Source organism: Myxine glutinosa, chromosome 14 (genome assembly GCF_964187855.1).
Source record: "Myxine glutinosa chromosome 14, kmMyxGlut1.1, whole genome shotgun sequence".
Lineage (NCBI taxonomy): Eukaryota > Metazoa > Chordata > Myxini > Myxiniformes > Myxinidae > Myxine > Myxine glutinosa.
In genome coordinates, this window is record NC_136274.1 from 20274459 (window position 1) to 20298886 (window position 24428).

The following is a 24428-nucleotide window of genomic DNA, read 5'->3' on the forward strand; positions in this document are numbered from 1 at the left end:
AGTGACTTGAGCCAGTGAGTTAACTCCGAGCCCGAATCCACAGCTTGTGGGTTGGCGCTGAATGTCGGTACATGGATCATCTTGTGTCCCGCCATTTCCGTAGATCTTGATTGAGATTAAATGTTGTGGAAATCAACCAAGTCCACAACTTTGTCCCATAGGTAGGTTTAATCTCAATCAGATCTTTAGCATCATCCTGTAAAATACAATCATGCAATAGATATCGGGATCTTGGCATCATATAGGAAGGATCGATTATATTAGTCAATGCAAGCAAGCCTAGAATATATGTGCGGGTACATACCATTCAAGACTACATGTCATAGTAAAATGTCACAGGAGTGGCTCAGCGTCGCGGACGTCCGAGGTCTTATAGACGCCCTTCTGCGGTTTAAGTGGGCATCACTCCTGGGTTCAACTTTGATACATTTTCACTGCAGCCTCTACTTTGAAGTGACATATTGATTTACTTTCATTCACACGAGAAACACCCGCTCCTTTCAAGACCAGCTTGAGTGAATATTGGGGGAGGTGGGGCAAATATATATTGTGCTGTGACTAATAATTCCCCCTGCTGCAGCAGGGATCAGTAAACCACTTGCACTATGGCACGTGTCCAGGAGAAAATTGTAAGTCGGCTCAAGATGGGTGGGGGGATTCTTTTTCTTTTTCCCCATGACCTAACCCTGGGTATTACCAACACGTTTGCAAAATTTGGTGGAGATCGGACCAGCCATTGTTTTTTTAATGATTTTCAGATGTACATACATACATGCATCCATCATACAGAGAATGGCCTAATTTGATATAACTGCAGGATATCGGTGAGTCCAATTTGGATCCAGAAACACAATAATTATGGTTAACCATTTTGAAATTTCCACTTTCGTTTAAATGTTGTAAATTATATTTAAACTAGAACAATGCGACTGTGTCGCCAATATGCCTCCGCATAGTCCCACAATGGGAAGATGCCATCACTCTGCATATGTATGGGTCGGGGATCACATTTGTGAAGTTTCGTGTTGATTGGATAAGGTTCGTTTTTCTATCCAAGATGGCTGCCAAACCACGTGACTTATGACATCATCATTTTCAATCTATAAGCAACAGTACTGTTAGATGATATTTGCAAAATTTTGCATTTATAGGGGGAGCGGTTTCAGAGATATAATTATTTAATATTTTCCTTCAATCCAATATAACTGCCAAACCATGTGAGATATGATGTCATAAATTTAATATTTCAATACAAATGCATCATAGATCATGTACATGCAATTTCAGATTTTTAGGATAAGGAATTCGATTGAAACATTTTTGCCTGGTATACCACTTCACCTATGATGTCATCATTATCATGATTTTGTTTGCCATTGGGAGTACTTGACAATGTACCAAGTTTCAAATTTTTCCATTCAGCGGTTTCTGAGAAATACTTTTTTAATTATTTGCCTTTAATTCAAGATGGCTGCCATACCACGTGACCTATGACGTCACAATTATCATAAAAAAATTCTGCATGGGTGTCACTCCTACCCAGAAAAACGAGGTTTAGCCCGTACGGACGGACAGACGGACAACCCAAAAACATAATGCCTTCGGCGACTTTGTCGGCCGAGGCATAAAAACTATTTGAGGGAATAGATGTCATGTTAGCAACGGCATGTTAAAAGTGCCCCAGTTAGTGCAAGCAAGTCACCGAAAACGCACAGACAGCTAGTGCGTGAAAGGCCTCTTTAGCATTTTATGTCATTTTGAAAGTCCCGTATTATGTCCATCAAGCATGTGTCGTCCCTGTCCCACAACAACAGAGCACATAGACACATATTTATAGAACAAAACGTCAGAGTAACCACACGGAAATGAAAGACCATTCACTTTACTCCAAAGGCATCGTTGTATCTTTGGTGGAATGAGTGTGAAGAGTTTAATATACCCCCCCCCCCCCTCATTCCTAAATTTAAAAAACATGAGTGGGAAAGGGATTGGGGGGGGGGGTGGAGGAAACTGAGGTGAGACAGAGTAATTGACGTTATTCCATTAGAATGATATAATACTGTCGTGTGACTACCCTTGGTGATCACCTTAGGGTATCACGGAAAACCAAACGAGCTTTACTCTCAGGCACTCGGTTCAAAATATGTGGCAGAGGTACTACATGCGGGGGGAGGGGAGAGAGGGGAAGGAAGGGGGAAAGGGGAGTAGGAGGAGGAGGATGCTGAAGATCACTTACCTGCACGGATCTCACCGGCAGTCCTCAAACCTGCAAAAAATAACTTAAACGAAAACAGATTTAAAATGTACAAAAAAACGGGTTTATTCAAAGAACTGCTGGTACAAAATAAAACAAGGCAAAACTAAATTTTCTTTATGGAACGCTCCCGCAACAGACCTAAACACGGACACAGGGAAAGATAACGATATATAAAATAACTGTGTGTGGTTATTTTGTGCACTTAGCTCTGATCACTGGTGGGGGGTCTCGTCAAGAATCGTCGGCCCCGAGTACACAGTCCGGACCCGGCTCTGTTCTTGGCAGGAAGAAGGCCACAGTCCGCTCGTTGCTAGGCCTCACCGAGCGTCCTCTCACTCCTGGCCTCGTCGAGTGTGAAGCGAACAGGAGTTGTCGTGCAGCTCCTCGTTCCCAGCTCCTGGTTCGCAACTCGGCCTCCTCACAATCCCCAGGAGTTGTCGCGCAGCTCCTTGCTCCCAGTTCGCAACTCGGCCTCCTCACAATCCCCAGCAAGGTCTCGGCACACTGTCGCCCGCACCGAGGTCCAGAACGTGAATACAGGGGGAGAATCATCGGAGAATGGAGGAAATTCAACCGTCTCCACCAAAGTCTGGACCCAATAGAGAAAATGTCTGCCACGCTCGTATTTTGTCCACGCTGCTCTGATGTCATACGTCCTCCTCACCAATCAGCCAGTCCCATCTTTTCAATCCTCTCTGTCACTCAATGCCCCGACCAATCACGGCTCTCTAGGGCGTGGCCTTGGGCCTGCCTGTCCTTGCGGTGATGTAGCGGCTGTGGCGCCAGTGGTATTGTTCATGCCTGGCTTCCGGTGGTTTTATTATTAATTCGTGAAATTAATGGGCGATTTTAACGAGTGTCTAATATGGTGCCATAAGGGACATAGGGATAAATTACAGAGAAAACAACATACAAGGAATTAATTAACATAATCCCTGAGCTAAATAACATGTCATAGATGCCTCCATTATGACATCATAATTTGACAATTACAAAACTTCATCCGATCACGATGAAATTTCTTGAGCATAATCTAGGCATAAATTGGTGGAGAAAAAAAAATGATGACGTCATCGGTCACAAGGTTTGGCCGCCATTTTAATTTTAACATAAAAGCCTTAAAAACCACTGAAAACACATCCTGGCGAGGGTCTGCAATCTCTGATTGCTCTTTCTTGTTGTTGTGTTGTGCCTAAAGTTTTTTCACGGCATGAAAAAAATCGGAGTCAAAGGATGTCTCCCAGGGGTCAAAGTGGATCAAGGTTTGACCACCCAAAATAGAATTTGCTTTTTCCTCTGAAACGACACACTATTTTGATGAAACTTCACCACAACCTCCATCACCCGTGATGTACCAAAGTTTGTTCACGGCATTAAAAAATCTTCCCTTTTGGGGGTCTATGGGGGGAGGGTCAAAGTGAGTCCTGGTTTTACCCCCAAAAATAGATAGTTTCTTCCCTCTCTGAAACTACACACACTATTTTGATGAAACTTCACCACAACCTCCATCACCCGTGATGTACCAAAGTTTGATCACGGCATTAAAAAAAATCTGCCCCTTTGGGGATCTATGGGGGGGGGGGGGGGGCCTAGAAAAATCGGTTTGCTTTTTTCTCCAATACTACACCCGCAATACCAATGAAACTTAACCACAACCTTCATCACCCGTGATGTACCAACGTTTGTTCACAGCAATAAAAAATCTTCCCCTTTGGGGATCTACGGGGGGTTACCCCCCAAAATAGGTACTTGCGTTCTTCTCAGAAACTACACATGCAATTCTGATGAAACTTGACCATAACCTTAATCACCTGTGTTGTACCAAAGTTTGTTCCTGGCATTTAAAAAAATTGGGGTCTAAGGTGGTCTATTGGGAAGCTTTCCCCCCAAAATAGGTATTTGCTTTTTTCTCAGAACCCACATACACAATTTTGATGAAACTTCACCACAACCTTCATCATCCGCGATGTACCAATGTTTGTTCAAGGCAATGGAAAAATTGGGGTCTGAGGATGTACAAGGGATGTACATAGGAGCATGGAATGAAGGTATTGGAAAGGGTGTTGGAGAGGAGGATAAGGAAGAAAGTGAAGATCGACGAAATGCAGTTTGGATTTATGCCAGGAAGAGGATTGACAGATGCGCTTTTTATTGTAAGGCAGTTGCAGGAGAAGTACATGGAGAAGAGGAAGAAGTTGTTTCTTGGGTTTGTTGATCTGGAGAAAGCATTCGATAGGGTTCCACGTGAAGTCTTGACATGGGCATTGAGGAAGTTAGGAGTGGAGGAATGGTTGATCAGAGTAGTGATGGCAATGTACAAAAGAGCACGCACAGCTGTAAGGATGAAGGACGGGAACAGTGGTGAGTTTGAGGTGAAGGTGGGAGGGCATCAGGGGTCGGTACTAAGTCCACTACTATTTGTAGCTGTGATGGAGGTGCTGGCTCAGAACGTAAAGGAGGGTTTACCGTGGGAGTTGTTGTATGCAGATGATCTGGTGTTGATTGCGGAAAGTATGGATGGACTGAAGGAAAAGATGAACAAGTGGAAGGAATGTATGGAGACAAAAGGTCTGAAGGTGATTATTGGAAAGACGAAGGTAATGGCAAGTGGTAAAGCATGTGGTGAGGTGGAAAGAACTGGGAAGTGGCCGTGTGCTGTGTGCAGGAAGGCTGTCGGAGTGAACTCCATTCAATGTACAATGTGCGCTGAGTGGGTTCATCAAAAATGTAGTGGACTGAGAGGGTCATTAACAAGTGTGGCAGCTCCATTCAAATGTAAGGTGTGCACAGAGGGAGCTGCAGATGGAGGAAATGTTGAGTTGGATCTTGGAGATGGCGTGAAGTTGGAAGGTGTGAAAACATTTTGCTACCTGCTGAATGGAGAAGGTGGATCAGACTCGGCAACGGTTGCAAGAGTGAGATGTGCATGGAAGAAGTTTCGGGAACTGAGTGGCGCACTGATGAGGAGGGGAGTGTCGTTGAAGCTGAAGGGAAAGGTGTATGCTGCATGTGTGAGAAGTGTTATGATTTATGTGAGCGAGACATGGGTAATGAACGTAGAGCAGCAAAGAAGGCTGGAAAGGGTGGATATGCGAATGGTTTGGTGGATGTGTGGAGTATCATTGAGAGAGAGGAAGACAAATGATGAATTGCGAAAGATGATGGGAATAGAGCCTGTGATGGATGCTGTGAAGAAAAACAGGTTGAGATGGCTTGGTCACGTGTTGAGGAAGGATGAAAGTGACTGGTTGAGAAGAATGATGGAAATGAATGTAGAAGGAAGTAGAGGATGGGGAAGACCGAGAAAGTCTTGGCTAAAGATGGTGGAAGAAGAAATGCGGGCAAGGGGGTTAACAAGGGGAGATTCAGAAAATAGGGCAAAATGGAGAATATTGACATGTGGACCGCAAGGCTAACACCCGCTCTTGCAGGGAAAATGGCCTTAAAATGCATGTTGTTGTTGTTGTTGAGGATGTACACACGGTGGGCGTTTTTTTTTTGTTTGTTTGTTTAAAGTCTTATGATTATGTTAGTATGCTTCTTCATGCTGCCCTGCATTGAAATTGGTTTAAATACCTTTAGTCAGTGCAGTATAATGTTTATTCTACCAGGTGAGCGCCAGGGGTATTGCCCTTATGTTTAGTTTCCTTTTAGATATCAAAGTGCAAGTTAACAAGTGAGCTGTGAATACAACATGGGTGTGAGGGGCAAAATGGTATCTGTTACTTGTGTGGTTCATGCATTTTTGAGCTGTTAATCTTTGAGCAGTACCTGATTCGGTGCAATTTGAATCGGACAAAGTTGTGCCTCGGTTCCTGCTCTCTGTTTCCTCGTGTTGGTTTTGAGTGCATGTTGTGCCTGCATTGACTTGTGCCTAAAAACAAACGACAATTTTCAACAGCAGTGCAACAAGGGAAGACAGACAAAGTAATCTATTTTTATTGGTCTCATTATTTGTTTGGAGTTTAGTGGTTTAGCTAGGGTTACCATATTTTATTTTTTGAAAAGAGGACACAGAGGACAAAAATAAAAATAAACAAGGAGACGTCATGCGGAGCACGAGATACTTGAAAAATCCGCCCCCCACCCCCCAAGAAAAAAATTCCATTGATACAGCAAATTGTCCATTTCATCAAGATTAAAATTGACAATCTTGATAAAAGCTCGGGTCAATAGGAAGAAAAGTGACGATTTTTCAGATGAAAAATGATGATTTTGGAAGGTTGACCTTGAGTTGACCTTTGACCTTTTGACCTAAAAAATAGTTAGTTTCCCTATTTAGTGACTCAATGTGCAAATGCTGTTCAATTTTCAATTCAATCGGATGAAAATTGTGGATTTTTGAAACTTGGCCTATGTTGACCTTTTGGCCGACGTTGACCTCAAAAATACTTGGTGATTGAATTCAGTGACCAGATATGCAAGTCCTCTTCAAATTTAAAGTCAATTGGATGAAAATTGAGGATTTTAGAATTTTGGCCGAAGTTTTGGCCGAAGGAAAGAAAACCTGTTTCGGTCATAGCTTACAATAATCGTGAATGTAAACATTTCATCGTCCATCTTCAATCGTCAGGAAATCCATTGTCCTGCCAATTGTACAACGTTTGTAAAATGTATCACGAGGAAGGATGTCTGTGTTTCGGCTGAAGGAAGGATCTTTGTGGACTTGTCTTTCACGTGGATTGAACTTTTGCACTTTTTGCGGTCGAGTAATTTCAGCGAAAGTAAAGTCCAGTGAATAAATATTCCTTCAAGCACATTTAAGCAAAACAAAGTTTAAATGCGTTTTATTGTATACATCCTGGTGGCTCATGGGAGAGCTGGAACAGAGAACGGATCAGGACGCAACATAAAGGAACAACAGAAGGAGAAGGGAATGACCCAACAGCAGGGCCGTGGGACAAAATAGACGAAGACGGACAAACAAGGAATGCGGGTAACGATGATGGTTATTGGAGAACCCAAAGGGTGGACCAGGTGGACACAGAAGCAAACTTTTTGGAGGGGGTGAGCAGTGGTTTCATGGGTGGAGAAAAGATCATGGTTTTGGATGGGAGATGATCTGAGATGGTGGTGAACAGCTGTCTTTTGAAGACCTGGGGGGGGGGGGGGGTGAGGGGGGAGGGAGAATGAGATTGAAGAGAGTCTGGAAGTTGGTTCCACAGGCAGGAATAGAGAGAAAGAAATGAGTGAAGGTGAGAGGTGATCCTGGATTTAGGTCGTTTCACGAGAAGGGCGTTGAGCAATGTGTGAGGCAGGGGTGCCAGAGGGAGAGCAGCATTCCATGAAGCTGTGGACGAAAGCCTTACAGAGGTGGATAGGAGTTCAAGCCTTCCAAGGAAGGGCTTTTCACGACGGAGAATGCCCAGTCAGCGATTGGCTTTGAAAGCCAAGTTTGAAATCTTTGAAGGCCAACTTCGCTCTTTCATTCCTCTTTTCTCCCGCGTCTGGAACAACATCCCACACTTTCTTCAATCCCTCTCCTTCCTCCAGATCTTTAAAACAGCTGTTCACCACCATCTGCTATCTTCCCCCATCCAAACCCTTGATCTTTTCTACCCCCGTTAAAACACCCCAAATCCGCCTCTTTCAATCGCCAACTTCTTTCCTGAAATTCCTAAGAGTGTTTATTTGCTTTATACTGTGTAGCCTTCCCTCTTCCCCAGCCCTCCCCCTTCCACAGATCTACCGATGTCCCTGTTCTCTACTGTTGTGCTTGTGTGCTTCCCTCTCTCTCCCCCTCTTGTCTCCCCTCCCTTCATTGTATATTTTATGTGTCGGTGCATGTTTTCAATGTGTTAGCTCTTACACGAGCCTCGATTCTGTATACAAAAAGTAGCTTGCCCAAGAGAGATCATGGTTGAGAGTGAGACCCAAGAGTTTGAATGACTTATTCTTCTTCTTCAACTTCTTCAAGACAGTTGCTGAGAAAGGAGTTGGGAGGGTTTGCCATACGGTCCTTTTGGAGAGAGTGTGAGATTTGTCTGGATTGAAAGATTGAAAGGTTTAATCTATAATTTGATCCGTACCCAAACGTTTTGGAGAGAGAGAGCTCCATTCACTTTGGCAGGACTGGGAAGGGGGCTAGCTTATATATAGTGGGTGGGGGTAATATGGACCTCACTGAAGTGCCCATGATGCACTGCATCAAACCTCGTCTCCATATCACGGGATAAACAAGCATGGCCGACCAGCAAGTGAAAAACTGCAGTTGATTCAAACTCTTTCATGACGGTAAGTGCAAACTTCCAAAAGTTTTCATCTCAAATTTTACAATTCATAAGCATGCAGTACTGTGTATGTACAGTCACGTGAAAAAGTAAGTACACCCCATGTAAAGTTTTGACTTTATCAACATATTTCAACATACAGCTATTTGATCTTCATTTCAACAATATTGATAGATAAAGGTGATATAATATAACAAATATCATGAAACATTTACATTTTGTAGTCCATTGTATCATTTAAATAAACATAAATGCAAATTTCGCATGTGGAAAAAGTAAGTACACCCCTACATTTATGACTACTTCAAATACCTCAAAGTAGATTCAGGTGCACCAGCTCAGGTGCAAATGATTATAACATCGTTAGAGAGGATCTTGGAGGAACCTGTCTTATTTAAACCTCAGACATTTAGTTTGGTTTCCTCTTTGTTGTTGAAGTGTGCGACGTCACCATGCCTAGATCAAAAGAGCTCTCTGAGGCCTTCAGAAAGAAGGTTATAGATGCCTATGAGTCTGGGAAGGGATTTAAAAAGATCTCCAAACAATTTGAAATCAATCATTCGACTGTCCGGAAGATTCCAAACAACTGCCAACTTGTTCAGGCCAGGCCGCCCCAGCAAGTTCAGCCCAAGAGGAGACTGCAAGATGCTGAAAGAAGTCTCTAAGAACCCCAGAATGTCATCACGGGACCTACAGGTAGATCTTGCCACTGTTGATGTCAAAGTGCACGAGTCTACCATTGGAAAGAGGCTGCACAAATTTTATCTACACGGGAGGTGTGCCAGGAGGAAACCTTTGCTGTCCAGAAAGAACATCAGGGCAAGACTAAAGTTTCCCAATTAACACCAAGGCAAAGTCCAGCACTTCTGGAACAATGTGCTCTGGACAGATGAGTCAAAGGTAGAGCTATTTGGCCACAGTACCAGAAGACATGTTTGGCGAAAACCAAAGACAACATTTGACCACGAGAACCTGATACCAGCTGTAAAGCATGGTGGTGGAAATGTTATGGTTTGGGGCAGCTTTGCTGCATCAGGGCCTGGGCAGCTCACCATCATATAATCCACTATGAATTCTTTATTGTACCAGAGGGTGCTTGAGGATAATGTGAGGCCATCTGTCGGAAAGTTGAAGCTCAACTGAAGGTGGACCTTGCAACATGACAATGACCCTAAACATACTAAAAAAGAAAGAAATGGAGGGTTCTGGAATGGCCAAGTCAAAGCCCGGATCTAAATCCCATCGAGATGTTGTGGGGGGATTTTAAACGAGCTGTGCATGCAAGAAACCCCTCAAACATCGCACAGCTGAAAGGATTCTGCATGGAGGAGTGGGCAAAAATTTCTCCCAGTCGATGTCAGAGACTGGTCGACAGTTATAAGAAACGCCGACTTGAGGTTGTTTCTGCCAAAGGGGGCAATACCACCTATAATAGCCAAAGGTGTACTTACTTTTTCCACATGCGAAATTTGCATTTATGTTTGTTTAAATTATACAATGGACTACAAAATGTAAATGTTTCATGATATTTGTTATATTATATCACCTTTATCTATCAATATTGTTGAAATAAAGATCAAATAGCTGTATGTTGAAATATGTTGAAAAAGTCAAAACTTTACATAGGGTGTACTTACTTTTTCACGTGACTGTATGTACTGGATATGCTGACATGATAGAGAGGCATGGTGTAGGGAATATGGACCCTTTGGTAGTGTCTAATATGGACCCATGTCCATATTCCCTGCAGTCGATGTCCATATTCCCCACACAGGAAGCTAATAGAATAAGTACACAAAACAGCATGTTCACTGTCAAAATTTTAATCAAATAAATTTTTCTGCACCGAAATATGTGACTAAGCAAAACTAGGCATGGTCCAAGTAGCCGTCAAGTATCGGCTGTTTGTTAACAGCCGATAACATGTACACTTGATTCTGTATGAAAATCCGACAGTGACTATGCACTGTCGGAGATTTAACTCGCCCCAAAAAAGCGTTATCAACACAATTTCAACGTAATTCCACTATAAACAAATCTGACCTCTATTGTTATGCCTAATTCTTTTGAATAAAATTTGTAATTGGTCACTGTAGGGGCAGGTAGAGGCAAGTAGAGTGATGTGCAGGTAGAGTAGAAGCAGGTAGAGTGATGCGCAAGATTGGTCGTCACGTCTCTTCAAAGCTGTCCCCGCGCGCACGCTTTCGAAGTTAAGTAATTTTTCACAATTGTGTTTTTGTCGAATCTGTATCTTTCTTTCGGTGTATGTACCTATTGGGGTGACTTTAATAGGTTTCTCGGTGTTGGTTTTTCATACCTGTGTACAGAATCGTCGTTTTTTTCGTATCGTGTATTCTGAGGCCTAGTGTAGTGCTAGTAGGCTACCGTGTCAGCCCATGGCTTGAGGCTTTTTTTTTGTCTCAGCAGTTCTTCGATCGCGCTGCAAATTACTTTCGGTCTTTGTTTTTCACGGTCTTTTCACCCCATACTTCCTTGTTTTAAAATCTCAAAAAAAAAATATATATATATATTTTCCTTCCCTGTTCTTATCCGTTTGTTCGTTCTTATTTGTTCGTTCGTTCTTCGACCACGTTGTTCGTGATCACGTGATCACGTGATCACGTTGTTAAAAAATGTTTCATCTGTCCCCTGAATAACTTTATTTTGTCATATTCTATAACACCTTTTTCTTCTTGTTCTATAAAAGGATGCTTTCGACTTGCTCACCAAATCTATTCATTCCAAAAAAAAATTCCATCTCTTACAGTGCATCTTTCATTCATTCCCTAAACTCTCCAGAACTCCACCCATCCTTCAGCGTCCTCAAATGTATTTTTGACTCGAATGTCTCAAGAAACTCATTTTGCAATAAATGTTCGTTTCCCATTAATCATACACTTTTCAAAATCCAATCTCACCCCTTCCCTCCAAATCTTCCCCATCACCCATCTCTTTCAAATCTTCCCCCTTGCCCCTCCCCCCCAAATCTTCCCCATCACCCATCCCTTTCAAATCTCCCCTCCTGCCCCTTCCCTCCTAAACTCCCCCCACTCCCCTCCCCTCCGAGACTCTCCCTCACTCCTCCCCTCCTAGACTCCCCTCTCACCCCTCCTCCTCAAAGCATCCTCCCCGCTTCTTCCCCCTTCCAACTTTCACCTTCTTCTCCCTCAACCTTCTGCCTCACTCTTCCCCCTCCTCAAATAACACCTCACTGCGCCTCACCCAATCACCATCAAACCTTTTGTGTGCCCCATTCTTCCCTTTCTCCTAGCTATTCTGTAATCTCTGACACACCTTCAACAGCTCTCCCTACCACCCCCTCTCACCCTTCATCTTACCCTACCGCTCCCCCCCCCCCTGTTCTGTATCCGATGCTCCCCCTTCCTCTTCCTTAACAGTATGGACCTCAAACATCCGGGGCCTTCGCTCAAACTTAACTGATCTCTCCATACAGGTTGCTTCTGACAAACCAGACTTGATCTGCTTAACAGAAACTTTCCTCCTTCATGATGTCTCTGATTCCTTGGTATCTTTCCCAGGTTACTCCCTCCTCCGGTATGATAGACCTGAGCCTCGTCCTGGAGGTGGGGTTGCTATCTTTATAAAAAACTCTCTTCCTCACTCGCCCTGCACTGCCCTCTCTCCACCTCACCCCCAGGAATACCTTTGGCTACGGCTTCCCCTTCGCTCCCACCTTTTGTTCATATGTGTGTTGTACCGTCCACCAAACAGTGATGACTCCATCTACATCTCGCTGTCTGATAATATGGACCAACTTCTATCTACCCATCCCAACTCTCTCTTCCTCATATGTGGTGATTTCAACTGTCACCATGCCAGTTGGCTGGGGGTGGGTACCTCTCTCACCAGCCATGGCTCTTCAGCAAAGGACTTCTGTGACTCACTGGGACTGACACAATCTGTCAATTTCCCAACCCGGATCTCAGTCAACGGAGCATCTTCTCTTCTGGACTTGGTTATGACAAACTTCCCTGAAAATGTCTGCTGCTCTTCTTCTGCTCCAATCGGCTCTTCTGATCATGTACTTGTTAAAGTGGACATCTCTCTGACCATTCTCAGAGAGCCTCCTCAGCGTCAACGAGTCTGGCATTTCACTCAGGCCAACTGGCACGGTCTTCAAGCAGCCATCAATCATCTGGACTGGTCTCCCATCTCTACTGCCTCTGACATCAACTCATCCTGGGAATTCTTCCAAAGTAAATTGCTCTCTCTCATGCACAGATTTATCCCATCTCGTCTTCAGTTGTCATACCCTTCCTCCCGTCCATGGTACACGGAATCTTGTGGTGAGGCTATTGCCCAGAAACAACTTCCTTTCGTCTCCTGGAAAGCAAATCCAACGGAAGGAAATCTCATTTCCTTTCACAAAGCCCGAAACAAGTGTCTGTCCACCCTCAGGAGAGCCAGGAAACAATATCTCTCCGTTCTCAGGACCGAACTCTCTTATCTGTCTCCTTCTTCCAAATCCTGGTGGCGTCTGGTCAAATCTGTTTCTGGTGTTTGTTCCCCATCCATCCCCTCCCTCACCTCAAATGGCCACACGGCTGACCCCGCACGTGAAAAAGCTGAATGCCTCAACTCTGTGTTTGCCTCTAAATCTTGTGTCCCAAACCCATCCCTCTCTGTACCCACCATACCCAGTCATACCCAGCTGCTCCTGGACTCTGTGTCCTTTCCTCCTGAGAAGGTGGAAAAGTTTCTGTCAACCCTCGACTATGATTCTGCAACTGGACCTGACGGCATCAGCGCACGGGACCTAAAATCATGTTCTTCCGCTCTTTCACTCCCTCTCTCTGTTCTCTTCACCCTCTGTTTTGCTCAAGGTCATCTTCCATCTGCTTGGAAATCTGCCAACATCACCGCTTTGCACAAAAAAGGTGCAAAAACAGATCCCAGCAACTACAGACCAATCAGCCTTCTCCCAATTATCAGCAAAGTCATGGAATCCATCATTGCTTCAGATATGAAATCTATCCTCTTCTCCAATGGCTTGATCTCTGATCATCAATTTGGTTTCAGACCTGGACACTCCACTCTGGACATGCTGCTTCTGCTTTCTCAACAATGGATGGAGGTCCTCAATGCCAAACAGGAAATTAGAGCATTCTTCCTTGACATATCACGTGCCTTCAAGACGGTCTGGCACCCCGCTCTGCTCACCAAACTCTCCTCTTTTGGTATCCATGGAAATCTCCACGCATGGCTGGCGGACGTCCTCTCTAGTCGTAGTCAACGTGTGGCCCTGAATGGGTTTCTCTCATCTCCTCTTCCTGTTCAGGCTGGAGTTCCCCAAGGCAGTGTTCTGGGCCCTGTGCTTTTTCTGGTCTTCATCAATGATCTCTCTGACTCTCTTGAAAATCCTCTCTATCTCTTTGCTGACGACTCTACTCTCTGTCGCTCCATTCTTCATCCCTCAGATCGGCAGTCTGCAGCCTCCTCACTCTCTGCAGACCTTGACAAAATCACAGACTGGGCAAACAAGTGGAACATGTCTTTCAATCCTGACAAATCTCACACTCTTACGATGTCTCTCTGAAAAGACCGACTAGACAACCCTCCCATCCACTTTCTGAATAATCCTCTCCAAGAAGTTCTGTCACTCAAGCTTTTGGGTCTCACTATCTGCCATGATCTTTCCTGGGAAAACCACATTTCAAATCTGGCCTCGAAAGCCAGTCGCCGACTGGGCATCCTCCGTCGTGCGAAGTCCTTCCTTGGCACACCTGAGCTCCTCACCACATACAAGGCTTTCATCCACAGCTCAATGGAATACTGCTCTCCCCTCTGGGCTGGTGCTCCTGCCTCACACCTAGCTCGCCTTCACGCTGTTGAAACCAAAGCATTGAGAATCATTGGAATCTCCCGCGATGAAGCTAACTCCAAGGGCCTCTCACTCACTCACCGCAGGCAGGTTGGTGGTCTTTCCATCTTCTACCGACTCCTCTCTGGCCTTGCCCCCCCCAGCTCTCTCTGGGCTCTGTCCCGCAAATATTCCTACAGGTCGCACAAGATCTGCCTGCAACCCTCTTTTGGTTAAACTGCCAAAAATCAAGACTCTCTGCTCACCTTCACTCCTTCATTCCTCTTTTCTCCCGCCTCTGGAACAAACTCCCACACTCACTTCAATCACACTCCTCCCTCCAGGTCTTCAAAACAGCTGTTCACCACCATCTCTTATCTTCCCCCATCCAAAACCTTGATCTTTTCTACCCCCGCTAATTTCACCCCAAATGCACTTTTTTGAAATACCAACTTCTGTCCAGGAAGTCCTTGGTGTCCTTGTGTTTTATACTTCTCCCTCCCCCCCCCCCCCGCCCCCTTCCCATGCCTCCTCCCCCCAGGCCCTCTCCCTTCCACACATCTCCCTGCTCTCGGATGTTGTGTTTGTGTGCTTCCCCTTCTCTCCCCATCTTGTCTTCCGCTCCCTCTTTTTGGGTATTTTGTTTGTCTGGTTGATTTGTTTGTGAAGTAAATGTTAGCTCTTTCACGAGCCTCGATTCAGTATACAAAAAAAAAGAAAAAAAAAAAAAGTAAAGGCTGTGTTTTTCTGTGCATGTGAAGGTGTATGACAGCCGATACTTGACGGCTCGGTCCAAGGTGTTTTTGTGGTCTGACAAGACTAAGAAGATGTGTTGTGATTTGGCTTTCATATGGTGCGAACATACAAAAAGAGAGGTGTACGTGGTTTGTGGGCAGAGGAGGATATGCAGCGGGCAGTCGATGCAGTCAGACAAGGTCAACCTCTGAAGACTGTCGCACGAGAATATCATGTTCCACGTATTACGCTACGACGTAATGCAGGAAAAGATGCACCAGTGATGGTGAATTCTCTTGGGTCCAATGCAGTGAATGCAAGCAATGGGCCCACGAAAACGAAAATGACTATGAGTGTGCAGGTGCTTTCGTCTGTGACGAGTGTTGCTAAGGTTGTTGTTCACTGAAAAATCGGAAAATAACATTTGTCCCAGGGAACATTTGTCGAAAAGAAACTGGACTTACCACATTGAGGTAATATGGACCTGCAGTCCATATCACCCCAATGGGGGGGGGTCCATATTCTGGATCATGGTTTTGAACTATGGAACCATAAGCCCTGGAACCATAAGACCTGGAACCAAAGTCTGGAACCATAAGACCCCGAAGGATCTTAGGGGTCTTAAAGGTTCATTAAAGGTCGAAGCGGTGTCAGAAGTTTGAAGAGTTAAAAGGCAAATTTCAATAAAACGTAATTAATTAATCGACGTACATAATCAATAGACACAAAAACTGACACACACACACACACACACACACACACACACACACACACACACACACACACACACACACACACACACACACACACCTCATCCATTCATAGTAGATGGTAAACGAAGGAATATATTTTCTTTTATATTTGTGACAGTTCGTCTATTGATTTCTCAGATATTGCTGTGACTTATTTGCACTGCAATCCTGGTGTTGGATCAACGGTTAAGGTGGCTGGCTTAAGATAGTAGGGTCTTGATTTCAAGCCCCTGTCATTTCGTTGAATGACCAAGCCTATCAATCCTTCTGAGGTCGTCAAAATGAGTACAACGTCACTGCAAGCAGGGGGCACTGCATCAAAAGCGCAGCGATGCTCCCAGCAATGATGCAACCAGCACCCACAGGCTGCACACGAAACTAATAATTGGCACTGCGAAATACATCTTTAAGGACTGTTTGTTCCTGCTCCCAGTTTGCACACTTTCGAGTGCCATATGATTTGCCTTTCACAAGGGACCAAAAGGTTATCGGAAAGGAAGGAACGACATCAATATACCTGCTCAGCCTTGCTCTCCCAGTTAACTCTTAGGACTGAAAAGAGCATGAAAACGCATTGCATGAAGATTGAGATGAAAAGTCCGATCCACATCCCTGCAACAAGAGAGAGAAATAGGTTAATACCTGCTGCTCGTTAGAACAGGATGAGAACAAACAAAGTTACGTGTCCAAAGGTCGAGTTCACACAAGCATTAGAGGGCGACATTAATTACATTTTCACTGTCTCTGTCATTCTGTTTGTTTTGCTTTACCTTGAGTATTACTTACACCTTATTTTCTATGTCCACGTTGGGAAGAACATTCAGTTCTTCACAAGTGGTGTCACTGTCTCCCATGCTGGTTATGTCCCATCACCCACCCTTTACTTTCGCTTTGTATGGTGTACTGCATACATACAGGGTGTCCCATAAGTCTGGAACCACAGGGCAAAAAAAGATATTTTCGTTTAAGAATGATTTTTTCATGACTTTGTCATTTCATGATGTTCCAGACCTATGGGACGGTTCCAGAATATGGAAGAACCCAGACGACCCAGGGACGGTTCCAGAATATACATATATTTCTATATATATATATATATATATATATATATATTTCTATATATATATATATATATATATATATATATATTTCTATATATATATATATATATATATTTCTATATATATATATATATATATATATATATATATATATATTTCTATATATATATATATATATATTTCTATATATATATATATATATATATTTCTATATATATATATATATACGTATATATATTTCTATATATATATATATATATATATATATATTTCTATATATATATATATATATATATTTCTATATATATATATATATATATATATATTTATATATATATCTATATTATAATAGCCGTAGATGATTCTGTCTGTCTGTCTGTCTATCTGTTGGGTGTCTGTCCGGGGTGTGGCTTACTCGGTTTGCAGAGTAGCTCCACCCATAGCTCCACCCATTCTGGGAGTGGCTATAAACAAATATCCACCATTTTATTAACTCGCATAGCTTTGAGTCCTGTTTTGTAGGCCCGTGGTGTCTTGCTCTCCCCCAGTTTTATTTCAAATCAAATTCGATAAATCATTTCATTTTTCACAGTCGCTAACATAGTTTTAGACTCGGTTGAAAAAAAACGGGAAGAAAATCCGATGAAAGTTGCCGTTTATAGAACGAAATGAATTCTCAAAGGCCTGTAACTTCAAGGCCATTGAGTCTCTCTCACGCCTTTATCTCCAATCTAACTCACCATATGATTTCATTTTTATCGATGGTTTTACTTTTAGACTCGGTGTCAGCAATAATTGAGAACAATCCACACACGCGGGAAAATGCAGAGATATATTTTTTAAAATCGCGCCATGGTGTATCATACACCGCCCAACATGACACCGCCGGCAATGTGTCGATATATATTTAAAATTCGCTTTTGCTTTTCCGTTATGATATATTACTATTTCGTTTGATGATAGTCGTCACAAAAACGTCAACAATGATGCCGACATATATTTCTTCGTTTTTATTTCATTCAACATATTAGCCGGAAGTAAAATATGTTTCAGGAAATTACCGAGAGATATTTCTTCGTTTTTTTTATTAGTTATGTGCGCATACACTTTAAATAGGTTTATTTGAAATCTTTAATTTTCCACAAACATTCCACACACGCGGGAAAATGCAGAGATATATTTTTTAAAATCGCGTCATGGTGTATCATACACCGCCCAACATGACACCGACGGCAATGTGTCGATATCTATTTTAAATTCGATATATCATTTCATTTTTCACAGTCGCTAACATAGTTTTAGACTCGGTTGAAAAAAAACGAGAAGAAAATCCGATGAAAGTTGCCGTTTATAGAACGAAATGAATTCTCAAATGCCTGTAACTTCAAGGCCATTGAGTCTCTCTCACGCCTTTATCTCCAATCTAACTCACCATATGATTTCATTTTTATCGATGGTTTTAGACTCGGTGTCAGCAATAATTGAGAACATTCCACACACGCGGGAAAATGCAGATATATTTTTAAAAATCGCGTCATGGTGTATCATACACCGCCCAACATGACACCGACGGCAACGTGTCGATATATATTAAAAATTCGCTTTTGCTTTTCCGTTAAGATATATTACTTTTTCGTTTGATGACAGTCGTCACAAAAACGTCAACAATGATGCCGACATATATTTCTTCGTTTTTATTTAATTCAACATTATTAGCCGGAAGTAAAATATGTTTCAGGAAATTACCGAGAGATATTCACTGAACTATAGTGTTATAGTTCAGTGGAGATATTTCTTCGTTTTTTAAAATTAGTTATGTGCGAATACACTTTAAATAGGTTTATTTGAAATCTTTAATTTTCCACAATATAATTTACTTGCCATTTATCATTTGATGATTACGAGACAAATTCCTTTTGAGGATCGTGACAATTCATGCGCTGCGTGGAAACTTCTATTTCCAAAATGAATGAGACGATCGATGAAGAACGCAGACTTGAACAGGATGCAGCAAGAAAACGAATGAGACGGGCGAACGAGTCCATCGACGAACGTCAATGCAAACTTGCGGGGTCACCCGTGGGAATCCCACGGGCATGGATGTGTGTGACATTTCGACATATTGAGTTAGATGCTGCACATTCATTTTTACAAAATGGTTACTGGCAAGTCATCAGATCCAGAAATGGTGTAAAAACCACCGTTTAGAGGCCATTTTTCCCCGCAAAGCGGGGGTTGGCCTTTTCGGGGACCGTGGTAGTTGTTGTTTTTTTGTCCCCTTTTTGAAGCAATGTTTTACGGCCGGATGCCCTTCCTGACGCCAACCCTTTTTGCCGCCTTCAACGACAAACAGGGAATTACCAGTGAACTGGTACTCAATTAGCCGACCTCGGAAGGATGACAGGCTGAGTCAACCCCCCTGGCATTAATTCGGCGATCGACCGAGATTCGAACCCAGGATCCTAAGCCGGCACCCTAGCCGCTAGCCCAACACCAGAAATGGTGTCATGAACACAATTTATTTACGCACAAGCACAAAAGCAAGACGGGCCGATTTCCGATTCCGACGGGCCGACGGGCGAGACGGGCCGATTTCCGATTCCGACGGGCCGATTTGGAGCAAGAAAAAGAACGAGACGGGAGAAAAAGGAGAGAAACGAGACGGGGAAAGCCAATTGGAGAGGCGAGTGAGGCGCGATTGGAGAGGAGTGTGAGGCGCGATTGGAGAGGAGTGTGAGGCACGATTGGAGAGGAGTGTGAGGCGTGATTGGAGAGGAGTGTGAGGCACGATTGGAGAGGAGTGATTGGAGGGGAGTGTGAGGCACGATTGGAGAGGAGTGTGAGGCACGATTGGAGAGGAGTGTGAGGCGCGATTGGAGAGGAGTGTGAGGCGCGATTGAAGAGGAGTGTGAGGTGCGATTGGAGAGGCGTGTGAAGGATTGGAGAGGAGAGGAGTGTGAGGGATTGGAGAGGTGAGGGATTGGAAAGGAGAGGGATGTGAGGGTTTGGAGAGGAGAGGAGTGCTAGGTGGAGAGAGGAGAGTGTCAGGTGGAGACAGGAGAGTGTCAGGTGGAGACAGGAGAGTGTCAGGTGGAGAGGAGTGAGGGGTCACATATTATGTGAAATAAATAAATTGTGTTCATCACACCATTTCTGGATCTGATGACTTGCCAGTAACCATTTTGTAAAAATGAATGTGCAGCATATAACTCAATATGTCGAAATGTCACACACATCCATGCCCGTGGGATTCCCACGGGTGACCCCGCTACATATATATATATATATATTTATATATATATATATATATATATATATATATATATATATATATATATACACATATATATATATATATAATTATGTACTGTATATCTATTGTCCTGTGGATGGCCCTATGAAGACAGAGCGTCCACGGATAGCTAATCGAGCTTACTTTGAGGCGTTTCCAATTGATGGCGGACAATACACGAGCAGGGGGGTTTGGGGAGGATGCCGACTTACCTTCACGGCCCCGCGCGCAGGCGTCTTCAACCTCAAAATCAATTCAACCCGAGACGGATGTTAAATGTACAAAAGGAATATTTATTAACAGAACCTGAGAACAAAGGATGCGACAGTAAAAAAATAAACCCCTATATCGGGACATCCCCACACAGACTTCGACTACACATAGATGGGGAGGATAAATAAAGAAACCATTGTGTGCGCATAGTGTGGCTTATCTGTCTGGAATCGTCAGGTCCGTTCAGGTTCCGGTGTCGGCGGGAAGTAGGCCTTGGTGCGCCCTCGTCCACTAGGCCTCGATAAGGCCCCCCTTCGCACACTGCTAGACCAACAAAGTCACTCACTCGCCCCAGTCTCGCCCGCTCCAATGGCAAGCCTTGCTCGCACATGAATGCCAGGGAGGAGAATCGATGGCGTTCCAACGTTTTTCCAACGTCCGTTGTAAAGCAGGCAATTTGCGGATCGCAAGGGAAGAGGTCCAAATGGAGAGAAAGGTGAGAGAGGTCTGGGCAGGATGGAATCCAACAACGAGAACCTCGAAATGTCGGCCAGCGAGTGGTTTTACTGGCCGTCTCGTGACGTCAGCTCCCTTCCTCTTCAACCACCGTGTCGCCCCTTGACCTCTCCAATCTTCCGATCGCGTCCGTCCCCTCTCATTGGCCGAGCGCCTTTTGCCCTTCGTGTCATGCCATCAGTCCGTGGCCAATCGGTGTGGCACGTCCTTCACCTTCCTTCCTCTCCAATCGGCGCTCTGCTCTTTACTTGCCCCTCCCCCCCCCCCCCCTGTCAATCACGAGTCCTTCTGGGCATGGCTATTGCCTGGCTGGTCGATGTGTGTTTGCCATGGCGCCGTAGTGCGTGGTTGCTTCCTGTTGGTTCTTCCGGTCAGTCATTGTGAGAGGGGAATTAATTAATGTGGTGCGCTATTGGGGCTAGCTAATGTATGTGATGTGTTGCCATAAGGGACACTGAAATGATCACAGAGGGGACGACACCCCAGGGAATTAGCATAAACCCTAGAACTACTTAACATGACCCACCCCCTCATGGCGGGGACACAGATACGCAGATTACTCCGACAAACCGGGCTAGACAGGTCCCTGACTTACTTACATCGAGATGGTTCTTCTTCTTCGCAATATCGGAGCACGTACCTATGCAGATCTACCTAAATCTATATAGGCCTACCCAAAATTCATAATATATACACATATATACATATATATATATATATATACATATATATACACAAAGAATTAAGTTAAGCACCCCCCCCGTTTTTTTACAACCTCGCACATTACAAGTTTGTTGTCGTCAAAACAGTGTAATATACCCATGATATTGCTATATTTTCTGGAGAAGTGATATTATGGTCACATAAAAACATAACAATCATGCCGTTTTCAATATTTTATTCTGAATAATTTAAGGTGAAATTTTTTGGGAATTTTAGGCATATTTTCACCTCAATTTAAGTATGGAGCTGTAGGTCCATCACGGACAGTGTGGATGACGTTTATGTTTTCTAACGTACAGTCATTGTTCTGAGAAGACCTCTAGCGATCTTTGCGTCAATAACGTGTGTAGGACCCACGTGATCGGATCACTGACTCAACCAATCACTTTTTTTCACTTTGATCACTCAATTTCATCAATGGATAATTGCTAATGTCATACCAATCATTATTTGATCTCACATACCTTAGAATATATGCCAATGTATACATATACACAAAGAATATATATTAGGGGGTGCTTACCTTAATTCGTTGTGTAGGGGTGCTTAACTTAATTCTTTGTGTATATATATATATATATATATATATATATATATATATGTCAGCCATTAGGGTTTTAGCCCCATGACTCAATTGATCATAACATCTGAAATTATATATCGTGCTTCTGAAAACTGATTTGAACTCAACTGCAGGCAGAGGTGAGTGGACAAAATGTGGTTTCGAGGCTCGACGTGCAGGGTGGATCCTTAGCCCAATAAACAAGTCCTTGAATTATGTGCCAAACAGTAGATAAAATGCTCGCGACCCATGTACAGGAAAAACATGTCATCCAAACGCCTCCTTCACAAAGGGAATAATTAATTATATATCTTCGTAGTGTTTAGTATGTCTCCTAAACCAAGGACGTATCCAATCTTCATCTACCATTTAGCCTAGTGTATAAGAATATTTACTTCGGCCTGCGCTCGGGTCTGATATGTTTAGATAGATAGCCAAAAAAAGCGTAGCCTATCATTATGCTTACATCTTGTTGTCTAAATTTGACCTTCTATAGGACGGGACAATGGGAGGTGTTGTCCTTATGGCCCAGTAGTGCTATGTCTTTAGCGCAGATTCTTGTCTAATATTTTGCTATAAATGAAATGCCTTTCCACTTATTTTTTAGCGAGTGTCTTGAGGAATTGTCCGCTGCGTGTTAGGCGGTACATTCTCGAGCCTCGCTCCACACGTGTGTGTATAATCGATTCTATTAAACATTTTTGCTCTGATTCTTCTTCTTCTTCCTTCCCTTGAGGTCTTCGACCGAGAATTTGGTGTCAGAAGTGGGATACATCCAAGTGTGCAGACGAGGTGGATCCTCACGTTCCAGGTCGGGAGGGAGGCCTGCCGGCATCTAATTTGGTGGGTACGCATTTTTGCACCTCGAAATTGAAGCCTCCCGCCTTGCTTTGGACGTGTGGACCTCTGTCGGCTGTACCACCTGGCTTGCATTCCGAACCAAATTTAGTTTAAACCAGAGCAGCAGTGGGTAATGAATCGATTATACAGGGCGCCCGGGATAAGGAGGGGTATCCCTCAGGTAAGCTTCCTGCGTGGGAAGCAGGTAGACCCATATGTGGGTGATAGATTAATAGGTATTAAGTTACTCCGGCGTGAGAACTGCGTTTAAGGTTAGGAATCGGGGGGCGACCCGATCTTAGGACTACCAGGAGGGACTAGCCCAAGAAAGGTAGAATAATGAGTATTTTAAGTTAAGCTACGCACTGGATGTGTTAGAGTTCACAGGTAAGTAGGATTGAAGTGTGCATGAGTGTGCATGAATTTATACTGTATTGTATGGAGAATGAAAGGTCAGTCACATGGTATTTGTGTATAAGGGAATGAATGATCTGTCATTGCAGCGTGTATTTGTGTTTATTGTGTGTGTGTCATTGATGTGTGTCATTGACTGACAAGGGATTCCCCAAATTGCCTACGGGCGTTGGGCAATCCGGATGAGTAAAATTGGCAGGGAATAATGAGAATGTTATGGAGAGCATGTGTAGACAGGGCTTTAAAACAAGTGTTCAATTACATCCCCACATTAACGGCTCTCCAGATGTAGCAAGGGAGAATGGGAGTGAAAGTCAAAAATAATAGGCTGTCAACCGACAGGGTGTTTATTCAACGGCATGGCCGGAGCTTGTATTTGGCCGACGTGGGATGACAGAATGCGTTGAATGAAGGCAAGAATGACATGTGATGCTGACGTGAGTCCAATCGGAAGGATGGATGGTTATGGTTTCACCCGGTCCGTTTATCTGTCTGTCTGTCCGGACACAGAGCTCTTGGGGAGAGCCAGAATGGGTTGGGTTGACCAAGATGAATGTGGACAATATATTAATTGTTTATATTAATCTATTAATCTCTGTATATTAATCTGTAAAAATATATTAATCTCTGTGTGTGTGTGTCCGTATTTGTCTGGCTTTCTGGCTGTCTATGGAGTCATGTCTCTGAACACTGATTTTGAGGGAGTTGCTGGTGCGGACCAAAGCGGTGTCCGCGGTATCTACTGGGGGTCGAATGTCACTCCCTCAGTGTCTGCGAACTTGTCGTTCGGCAGTGTCGAAAGACAGGTTCGATTGTCGGTCTGTCTGCTTGATTTTCGGGTCTCACTCTGAGTATATGGCATATACTCTGAGTATATGGTCGTTTTCTGTTTTGTGCTTTAATGGTGGTTGATTTGACTTCCCTGAAAGGGGGACTGAAAATGCTTTGATTTTTTCGTGGATTGCCCATTGGGCATGTTTAGGATTTAATAGAGTGGTGGAGTTCTGTGAAA

The 24428-nt window shown here is 43.6% G+C and overlaps 1 protein-coding gene across 1 annotated transcript in view; it reads right to left on the minus strand.

Moving 5' to 3' along the window:
- Positions 1-5786: 5786 nt before the first annotated feature.
- Positions 5787-24428, minus strand: part of LOC137439218 (multidrug and toxin extrusion protein 1-like) — a 183650-nt gene continuing 165008 nt past the window's right edge. The window contains exons 15-17 of the mRNA XM_078767944.1: positions 16313-16407; positions 6029-6131; positions 5787-5809 (exon numbers count right to left, since the gene is read on the minus strand). Coding sequence (XP_078624070.1) covers positions 5787-5809; positions 6029-6131; positions 16313-16407 — 221 coding nt within the window. The remainder of the gene's footprint in view (positions 5810-6028; positions 6132-16312; positions 16408-24428) is intronic.